This window comes from Salmo trutta, chromosome 12 (assembly GCF_901001165.1).
Source record: "Salmo trutta chromosome 12, fSalTru1.1, whole genome shotgun sequence".
Classification (NCBI taxonomy): domain Eukaryota; kingdom Metazoa; phylum Chordata; class Actinopteri; order Salmoniformes; family Salmonidae; genus Salmo; species Salmo trutta.
The window spans coordinates 28,914,572-28,925,446 of record NC_042968.1 but is presented as its reverse complement, the minus strand read 5'-3'; the positions used below and the strand labels follow the sequence as shown (position 1 = coordinate 28,925,446).

At 39.5% G+C, this 10,875-nt stretch overlaps 1 protein-coding gene across 1 annotated transcript; it reads right to left on the bottom strand.

Moving 5' to 3' along the window:
- Positions 1-4,168: 4,168 nt before the first annotated feature.
- LOC115203306 (iroquois-class homeodomain protein IRX-5-like) lies at positions 4,169-7,800 on the bottom strand. Its single transcript, XM_029767881.1, has 3 exons — positions 7,137-7,800; positions 5,691-6,096; positions 4,169-5,176 (listed from the first exon to the last, which is right to left on the bottom strand). Exons 1-3 carry the CDS (start codon positions 7,377-7,379, stop codon positions 4,470-4,472), a joined length of 1,356 nt encoding a protein of 451 aa, XP_029623741.1. The 5' UTR covers positions 7,380-7,800; the 3' UTR covers positions 4,169-4,469.
- Between the last annotated feature and the right edge of the window lie 3,075 nt (positions 7,801-10,875).

Sequence of the window (10,875 nt, the reverse complement as noted above, 5' to 3'; positions counted from 1 at the left end):
TCCCAAACGATATTTTGCTTTTCTGCAAAAAGACAGACAGACAGATTCCTTTTCGCTCTCCCCTTTTTTCTTATACCAACTAGCGGGAAAATGAAGTGACATATTGTTCACTTCAAGGAGTAGAAGAAGAAAACAAACAGTTGTGTTTTTGGCAACACTGTTTGGTTGTCACAGATGTTGTCCCGAATAAAGTTAGCTGTGTGCAGGTCAAATAGAAGGGTGTTTCTTTACACTTGGAGCGAAATTTGACTATTGTCTACTCTACTGCAGTCATGGCAGATGTGTTGGATCATGTAGGCCTAGACATTTTTTTTTTCATTTGAGTTAATTTTTAAGGACAATTGGGAATTTCTTTATGAGCAGGTTCTGGTTTTTGGTGACATGGTTTGCGGGACCCCTAGATATCCTCACACTGAGGCAATCAATCATGAATTGTGTAGTTGTGCAATAGATTCCACCTTACAGGAAACCTGACAAAAACCTTTAATTTACACTTGAAACTTTATATCACCATAGAGGTAAAAACGATTATATAAAATCAAGAAAATGTCCCATAATGCAATTTGTGTATGCTAATTACGTTCCTATAAGATTTTCAAGTGCAAAGAATGTATGACATTGTAATGCCTGTTTTGAAGTCGATTGAAAGATTGAACTCGCAGTAGCCTTTAGGCCTAGGCTTATTTTTTCAATTAAGATCTCATTTCAAAATCATGAAAGTTAGTAGGCCTACAACTCCCCCCCCCCCCCCCCTCCTTAAAACGTTCCTTTACAGACCAATGATTTGCATATTTATCGTCAATGTGCAATATTACCCGAACCCGTTTAGGCTATCTTCTCTTGATATCACCGAAGTTTTCCTACCACCGGAGACTGGGGTGCATGATGGGTAGAGATGCTTATGAATGTTGAATGTGGCATTGTTTTTCATGTCTGTTTCTGTACAAACGCAACGTTATGTTTAGTTGATACACCTAGCGATAGCCTACACTTGAAATGACAATTAGATTTGGAGAAAAAAAAATTAAAATGTCATTTGTCCATACATCTTGAATATAATTATCCATAAAGGCATGTTTTATTTGTTGCATTCATGCGTTGACAAAAAGGGTTTTCGATTTTGAAAATCGAAATGACCTAAGACATCAATTTTTCTAAACTGTAACACGTTTGCATATTTCGATCCTATTTTATTAGTTTAACAGTTCAATATTGTCCTCCTCCAGACCTACAGATTTAAACTAATGTAGACGTAAATGCATTGATGAAATGTCAATATTTCCTTTATCCCGACAAAGCAAAAATATATATCGGTTATTCTTTTCCATCATCAATTGGGTTCGTTATGTTTTTTTCCTCCTTCACACATGGGAACTGTTTCAACCTCACTTGGCATTCTCACATTGTATCCATGCATTGCTTCCCAACAATGAGCCAGCGAGCCGTTCAACTGGAAGAGAGACGGGAGGGAGAAAGAAGTTGAACAAAGTTGCGCTAGATCATTGCAGAGTTCCCCTGTTCCGTGCATTCAGGACTGACAATGGTTTCGGACAGATTCAGTGGTCTCACTCTCGATAGCACGATCGCATTATAACGCTAAAAAGCAGTGTGATTTATTTTATTATTTTATCAGTGTTCAAACTAAGATTGTGGAAAGTCCTTTTTATGGATGAAATATATTCGTTTTATTGTCTTTAGCCGCAGTTGCTAATAATACTACTACTAATAATAATAGGCCTAATAATGATAATAATAATTTATTTCAATAAATATATATAATGATGATGATGATAATAATGTGTATTTTTTTACATACTCAATATGGTGAATGAGTCTCCACAGAGGCCCTGTTTCTCTGTCCCTCTAGGCGTGATTTGAATAACAAACTGCGTGGAGGAGAATTACTAAATAGCAGCACATCTCTGGAACAACAAAACAACAACTCCGTCTCAAAACGATATTTCACAAATGTGGTCAAATCGTTTGGGCTATTTCGACAGTGCAGAAGACAAACATGACAAGCATGTTTTATTACTCCGTGCCCATGGGCTATGCAATGTCCGTCTCAAGATCCAATTTAGCAGTATAAATGATCATTTATCAAACATTTGCCTCATATTCCTGGAATCATAGAGAGCGGTGTAAAATTGCGTTATCGGAATGCTTGGGTATTTGTGTCACCGCTTTAAATGTTACACATAAACGATTCTAAACTATTCAATATTTACCTAAGCTGAATATAGATGATTTACGTCTCTGAAATTGTATATATTGACCCTTTGAAAAATAATTTCTTCCATTTAAAAAGCCTATTTCAAATAAAAACGATGATGTCTTCTTAGGGGACATTGCATCGAACACTTCAATTCCTGGAGGGATCAGCAAAGAAAAACATAATTATGCTATTTAGCCGGATGATGTGTTGCAATCACTGGGCCAGGCAGCACACATACTCTGGGAGATTAAAATAGAAGCCCCAGTCGCTCGCCCGTGTGACTCGGAATAGAGGACATTAGGGCTAAGGGAATTATATAAAGCCCAGGGGAGGCTTCAACTCGAGTGCGGAAAGTAAACTATAGAGATTAATGAAAGGCAGTAAACAAGAGCAAGCTGGCCCACTTCACTAGTTCATTATTACTGTTATTATTATTATTATTATTATTACTTGAGATTATTCTAAATTATTAAACGTAGGCCTATTTCAATATTTTTCCAATAGAAATGATCAAGACAAAGATTGAGTTGGTTAGAAATAGAAACAGGAATATATATGAAATGTTGGGAGTAATTCCATGAAGCCATGAGCTAATGTACTCCCGTGTTGATCAACTGATTATAATGATACTAGAAACACTAAAGGTTCACTACTGATCATAAAACAAAACAAAATTGGCACCTGATAAAACAAATATTACTAGTAGTAATAATATAATAATAATAATTCGACTATAATTAACAGATTTTTTTTCAAAACATTTCCCAATATCTGTGCCAAATCAAGATACCATTTGTCTCATCTTACAAATCAGCCTTAATCAAAATTTCGAAGATTAGGCCACATTAACATGTTTTTCTCTCTCAAAAATCCACCACGGTATTGTATTTCTGGAAAGGAAATGGTTTGTCCCATGTTAATACATTGTAATATTCAGGTTTTCCCACTTGGTAGTATTGTTACAGTAAACATGTAATAACTGTGACCATTTCAAGTTGCTCTCTCTCTCTCTCTCTCTCTCTCTCTCTCTGCCTTCCAGTCTTTGGTCCATTTTAACTAGGCCATTCGATCAGGGACGGCTTTCCGTGACGGATTAAGAATGAGCCCAGTGAAATTAGGAGCAAGTGTGACACCTACCTGCGGAAGTGGGAAGGAAGAGTTTGAGCCTCGAGGACACTGAGAGGCTCGGTTATTGACTAAAACCGATTAAACCCTGGAAACTACGTGGCCTTTACTGTGTGCTTGACATGCTAGTCTTGCTATCCTCCTTCTGTCCAAACCTAACCATGAGTGTTTCACATCCAACGCGTCATTAAGGAGGCTCCAACATTAATGATATAACTGGCCAGTGTGCTCTGAAGCCATAAATGCATGGTTGCGTCCTTTTAACAGCTTTGCCACGCCTTGGAAATAGTAATGAGCTCTAAATTTGGCATAAAATCGAACTCATTACTGGAGTTCGCCACCTGATTGCTTTGCTTATAACACGTTGCGGTTGGAAAGTAATTGGGTTAATAAACGACTGGGCCTCCAGTTATGCCGTTGTTATCATATTCACCTTCATAAGTATCCTCCTACTGCACATGTAGAAAGGAATAGGAAACAGAGCCAGAAATATACATATATTCAGTAAACTCTTGCCAACATCGTTGGCCAAACCCCACCAAAATGTAAATATTTGGGTAGACCTAAAAGGCTCTAGGCCTATCTGTTTTTCACTCGAGAATTTGAGAAATTTCGACATGTTCTCATGTTGTATAAAGTTGAAGTGCTCTTTTTGTATCGAAAATGTAATTGATACACCTGTCACGGAATAAAAGAACACAATCCCATCGATAAATATCTCTTTCATTTTCCATAATGTGTTTCTCTTTCAAGCCCTTCTGACACATTTTATAATAACAGTTGCCCCCCCCTCTCCCGCTCCCCCAGAATAATCGCTGCACACGTGTATTTTTTTTCTCATAATTTACTTCAAAGATAGTGTATTGTCCATTTTAAATACAAAAATGCTACATTAAATATACATATTAGTCTTTAATACAAATAGACTCAGGCGACTGCAGCGATGAAGACCATTCTTGTTACATCTTTAGGATTAACCATTCAGAAACTAAGATTTGAAGATAAGCATTTACTCAGAAAATAACTGTTCTCAGAATTTTCCTTTATTATTATTATTTTTCTTATTTTTTGTAATGCAACCACAAATAATAAATAAAAGTCCGATGGATTTTTGAAAGGGATCAAGGTATTAAATGTTTGACATACCTTTCTTTAGTTCATAAGGGGAGTCTTTACAAAGATCTACCTGCGTTTGGCCTCTGCCTTTCTGGCTTTCTCTTACCAAAGCTTCTGCTCTATTTAACACAGTCTGGTTTAATCCATTGAAATGTGCCGTGGAGCCCGTGCCCGAACCGTGATTGCTGTGACTGTGAAGATGTCCAAAGCTGCCATAGTTCGTGTAGCCCGGGTAAAAAGGGGACGTGTAGTAGATAGGCCTGGATAGGACTGTGCTGTTTGGGAGAGGGCACTGTGGGGAGGACCGTGATGGTGACGCTGCATTGGTGGTGATCACTGTGCTGTGACCCATCCCATGGCCCTGCAGCCCGTCGCTGCTGCTCTTACACCTGTCTGAGGACGTTGCGATCTCAGCCAGGGACCAGAGTTTGGGTTTAGGGGCTGATGGGGAGGAGTGAATGACAGACGTCACGTTGTTGTTTACCGTGCCCGGCGCATGGCCCATTTCTGACGGCTTGTCTTGCGCAACGAGCTCGGTTCCTCCCCGAGGCATGGCGGATGGAGACGAGGTGGTGGGTTTAGCAGACTCGGGTAGTAACTCTGTCCGATCCCCCTGGTCTTTTAATTCCAAGTCGCTCAGAAGGGGATCCGTTTCTTTGCCATGATTCTCCTCTTTAAATCTGTCGCACACTATGTCCCCCGGGTTCAGCAATTTATGATCTGCGGTGAGAGAGAAACAAGAGCTAAGTTACTGTGAAAAAGATGTATAACATTGACATAAGATACAGATAGGCTACCAATATGTTATAGGCGCCTAATTCATGCACTCATTCGTTCATATTTGTTCACATATGCTAATTACCATAATAATAGGCCTAGTTATCATAATAAGTCGGCTAATAAATAATAGGCCTGCAAACAACTAGGCATACAGCTACTGAAAACCGTGATATTAATGATTGTGTTTTAATCGTAATAATTATCATTAGGCGATACACAGCCCAGTGCACCAGCTGCAGCCCGCCTTATTATGCAGTTAAAGATAAATCGAATGCTAAACACTTTACGTCACCAGCAATTTTCAGCACATGATAAGTCAAACGAGGGGAGTTCAAGGTGATTATTATTTAAAGCAATTGTCCCATTATAAATAATATACCACCATTAACCAGCAATTCATTTTGCGCCCTGAGTGGAAACGACTGCGATAAAAAATTGATGATTTTCTACAGACCTGACTCTGTGTCTGTCGAGTCTCCCTTGTCTGTCGGCTTGCTAGGCTCGTCGTCGTCATTCTTTTCCAGATCGATGTTCTCGTCTTCCTCCTCGTCCTCGCTCCGGTTTCGGGGAGTCCAGGTCATCTTGTTCTCCTTCTTTAGCCTCCTCCTGGCGTTGGCGAACCAGGTGGAAACTTGGGTGAGGGTCATTTTGGTGATGATGGCCAGCATGATCTTCTCCCCCTTGGTGGGGTAGGGGTTCTTACGGTGCTCGTTCAACCAGGCTTTGAGAGTGGCGGTGGCATCCCGGGTCGCGTTTTTTCGGTATGCCGGGTCACCGTAGGGGTATGAACCCAGGGGAGCAGCGTAGGGGTGATATCCTATAGACCCAGCCATGCCCGTCGTGTGGTCATAGGGAGAACTCTGAAAACAAAGCCGTCGAAAAGAAAATGCTTTTCAGATAATTGTCAACGACTCATAACAATTAAAACATTACAAAATAAGTTTCAAACAATAACAAGGCACCATAATAAACACATACAAACACAAATACACACACACATACACACACACACCTCTGACGTTTAGGTTGGTTACAATACATCAAACATCAGATTCGTCAGCAATGCACTTTTTTACATTTTACACAGATGGACATTGTTCTCCACTTTATTTTTCTTTGTGCGTTTTTGTATTCAAGATGCGCCTGTCTTGCTGACTCTGTAGCCACCACAAAGTCATCTATGCGCAGTGAAAGCAACCTCATTTACAAATTAGATGAAGCATTAACATCATGCGTAACAGGCCTACCATGTCTTCTCTTCTCTTCTCATAATTTGACCAAGACAGGATTTTACTATCATTATTTCCCACTATTCTTCAGCTGGCCTATATACCTGGTTTCATTTGAGTATAACTGCGTGCTCAACTCACATTCATATTTAGAACATGTTAAATATTAGGATCTGTGTTCCCAAGTTAACGAACATTTGGTCAATGCCCATAAAAACAACCGAGTAGCCCTAAATAAACGACTTTGTAATTTCTCATAGACTAATACGGACCTTATCCAACAAATAACTATAGAATATAATATGTGTTCTACCGAGGTTGGGAGCTTGCTGTTTGTTATTGTATGCAAACTGCTTCAACACAACGACCTATTTCATTGTTCATTATTTACAGAAAAATTGCATTTATCCAAAGAACAATAACATGCTAATTAGCCTAATTAGTTATTTTGCATGTTCCTCTTTGCATCAAATGGTTGGGCCTATTTACAACTAACTTACCCAAATGTAAAAGAGTCATCAGCAAAATACAGACGCACGCTAAACCAGAAATACATTTGCCTCATTTGTACCGTGCTTAAATTCTACACATAGGCCTACCAACAATACAATATAAGATTTTCCACCTTTTTTTAAAACTCGGCAATTTTGAGTCAATGCTCTCTCACTCACCACGTATGAAGCGAATGTGGCGGCCGCTCCCGCCTCCGCACTGTACGGGAGATGGGAGTTGTACCCGGGCGAAGCGCTGGTGAACGCGGTAGTTCCGGCATAGGGAGCAAAAGCAGAGCCAGATGAGGATCTACCAAGTTCTTCGGTTCTGGGTCCCGATATAACGCTGGTGCTGTACGCCGGGCATGAATACAGCGCCAAAGAAGGGGATGGCTGGTACAAGTAGCCCTGAGGATACGCCATGGTGAAAGCCCCGAAAGTAACCCACTTACTTGCGCACTTTTCCTCTTTATTTTCTCATGCACTGTCCGATTTCAGTCATAGGAGTCTCGTATCAACAGACCGCTGTCTGTTCCCCCTAAATGATTGTAGTAAAAAGTACAAATATAAACAAATACATAGACTTAGATATAGATTTTTAGTCGCTGATAGTCAGCTACAACTGACCGCTGTGTTTGCTAGCTGCACTCTATTTTTCCTATCTCTCTCTCACTTGCTCACTCTGTCTCATGCCGTGCAGAAGAAGTTTTTTGCCTTCCGATGGGGGCTTTGCTTGGGAAAATGTCCTGCCAAGATGCTAAGTTAGAAATTGAGGATTCTGACGCCTACTACGTTCTTCACGCTCCTCCTATCGGGGTGTAGTCATCGAAGGAAAAGGCAAGCTTATGCTGGGTTAATACCACAGCCCTTCCTATCTCTCTCTGTCTCTCTCTCTCCCTCTCCATGTTTTCTTTTTTTCTCCCCGCTTTCCCCCCTCCCTCTCTCCCTCTCTTTCTCTCACTAACAATCCCTCTCCCGCTATTTCTCTATTTTTTTTCTCTAACAAGACTCGGTGCTGTAGGACTCCAGTGCGCCAGCCCCTGGATGGCGATATCATGCGAGCCAGTAGATCAACTCCAACTTTCTTCTTATTCTAAATACACGAAGCCGTCACTTTCACACTTGATCAATAACAAATGGGCTGTTGTCTGACAGGAAGAGCTTTCCAGATACTGAAGGGATAAAAGCGATCCATGTTCTGCATGCTGCTCTTCTTTTTTCCATGGTTTATGGTTTATTGTTTCTTTTGAGCGCAAAACTTGTCTTTTTGAATAGATGCCTCGTAACAGCCTAACTGACTGTCGGTGATCCTACGTGCCGTAAATTGAAATCCGCAACGGGAGCTAAAAATGGGCGACGGTTTTTGATTTTGATTTATTTTGTGCATATCGACATTCTTACGCCAGACGCATTTTGCGTTGTTAGGGTAAGACATGGCAAGAGCATGCATAAATGATGGCGCGAATAATACACAGTAGAATATAAATATAACCTTTATCCCAAACAATTTAGGTTTGGCTGTTTGTGTAAACGTATGTTTTTTTCTTAACCAGCAATTTGTAATATTAGCTGAAATCTAGGAAGCATTCCCCTCAACTGTGGGATAAGCAACTCTTAACGAGTGACAGCTGTTAACTGAAGCGGCTGCTAAATAGTTTTCTCCATGGATCCAGGAATAAACCAGTCAGATACACTCTCTCGCTCTCTCTCACCCCGAAAGTCATAAAAGCCCCAAGCGAGGACAGATTAGTACCATATGAACTACAGCAAATCCGCTATGACCACTGGATGTAATCTCCTTTGATGCCACCAGATACGTTTCTCTGCAGAAATATGGATAGTCCCGATTTATTTAATATATTGCGCTTATCGGCCATTATGGATATCCAGATTTTTCATTTCAGCACAATGGCTTTTTACGCACCTATGCCATATATTAATAACTCCTGAATTATTTATTACATTATCATCAATATAATGACAGGCCAATATTAATAGGTCTAATGATAATACAACTATGTATACTAGTTAGGCTATACTATATAATAGTATTTATATTATAATAATATTGCACGATTTATTTTTAAACTTGTAATAGTTTTATGTTTAGAAAATACATTTTAGACTCATATTTTAACCACAATAAAGGTATAATAATGCATATCCAGATTGAATTTGTTTTTGTAAAACAGACATCCACAGGCCTTATAGTCACAGTGCTGATTGTTTCTGGCTTTATAGTTCAAATCTCCGATAAACCGAAAGGGATCGCTGTAGGCGCTGCTAAAAAGTGTGTGCATAGTGTCACGTGTTCCTACGCTGTGAAACCCTCTGGAGAGCAGCAGAGAGTGATGACGCTGGTACAGTGAGCCAATGCAGAGTTGGGGAAAGGCAAGAAAGATACATACATGAAGAGAGAATAATGATGGTGACAACGGTACTAGAATACCTACTTTTACAACCACCCGCAGTGCTATGATAGCCAAACTAATTATTGTTACCCCAACAGTTTTTCTTCCTCATGTTCTTGCAGCAACATCTATGACAACACACGTATATAAGGTTCAGGATACTAATGTTGATATTGTTTATACTAGACCTACTACATCTATTTTATAAGAAAAAGTAGAGGTCTAGAAATAATGATATCCTACTCTACTGATGATGATCAGTATAATACTATTAGGCCTACTACTAATAATAGTACTACTATTATTGATAATATGTTGCCATTAATAAACTGAAAGCAAAGTCAAAATATTTTATTTAATGGTAGGCCTATGTCAATGTATTTCCCTTTTGAGCAGGACTACAATAGATATGTGCCATAAAGGTATATGCTACTGTTGTTTATAAATATTTTTTAAATATAGACTACAACGAACTATTAGCCTATAATTGATATTGTATAATATACAAATTAATCAATAATAATCTAAGTAAACACCTACTCAAGTGTAATTGTACTTTTCCCATTGAAGTTGTCATGAGTGCCCGCAAGGGCTTAAGCGACATTCATTGCATTATTGGCCAATTATATTTACTGTTCTTCAATGAGGGACGTAATGAATGGCCAATGCTCAGTCACTCATCTCTGAATACCATACCGGTTACCAGGGATACCGAAAGAGGAGAGCGGTATTTTGAATGACGTCAATATGCATTGATACTCTATTATCGACAATAATGACTTCCAGGCACCATACGCGCATGATAAGAGGTCTATTCTGAAGTAGGACGAGGAGGAGTGTGTGTGTGTGTGTGTGTGTGTGTGTGTGTGTGTGTGTGTGTGTGTGTGTGTGTGTGTGTGTGTGTGTGTGTGTGTGTGTGTGTGTGTGTGTGTGTGTGAGAGAGAGAGAGATCACAATGAGCGGGAAAAATACGTATTGCTCGTGCTGAGGAAAAGGTAGGAAACGGATCATTTTCCTTTACAGAAATATACCCTTGCTGAAGTTGAGTGCACTCTCGCTTTTTTAATCGGTGATAATATTATAATAGAGCATAATCAAATACATGGGATGAAATAGTTTTCAAATATAGGCTACTGTCTGCATGTTATAAATATGTCATGCCACTTTGAAGCTGTGTATGAACCTATTAAATATGTATTTCAAATCAACTGTATATTCTACTTATATGTAAATATATTAAACGGCATAGCTGTCAAAACATACGTTTGATAAGATATAGAAAAAACGGACAATAAATTGCCATATCCTATGACAGGCTCCAGCATGAGCTTTACGCACACTCTGCTGGGCATCATTGACTAGAAGCTATTCCAGGTGTCTTACACTTGTTAGACTTTTGTATAGATATGAAAAAGCAGTACAATTCAGACAGCTTCTGTAGGACTAGTCCACACTGGTCGAGAAACCAGTAAGAGCAGAAGAGAGAGCCCAGCGGTGGAGCAAACCAA

Bases quoted from the DNA above. Each gene is read 5' to 3' on its own strand.
- LOC115203306 (XM_029767881.1), bottom strand. From the start codon at position 7,379: ATGGCGTATCCTCAGGGCTACTTGTACCAGCCATCCCCTTCTTTGGCG. The intron at 6,097-7,136 runs GTGAGTGAGAGA...CTTTGTTTTCAG, and splicing joins CCACATTCGCTTCATACGTG to AGTTCTCCCTATGACCACAC. The intron at 5,177-5,690 runs GTCTGTAGAAAA...CTCTCACCGCAG, and splicing joins CTCGACAGACACAGAGTCAG to ATCATAAATTGCTGAACCCG.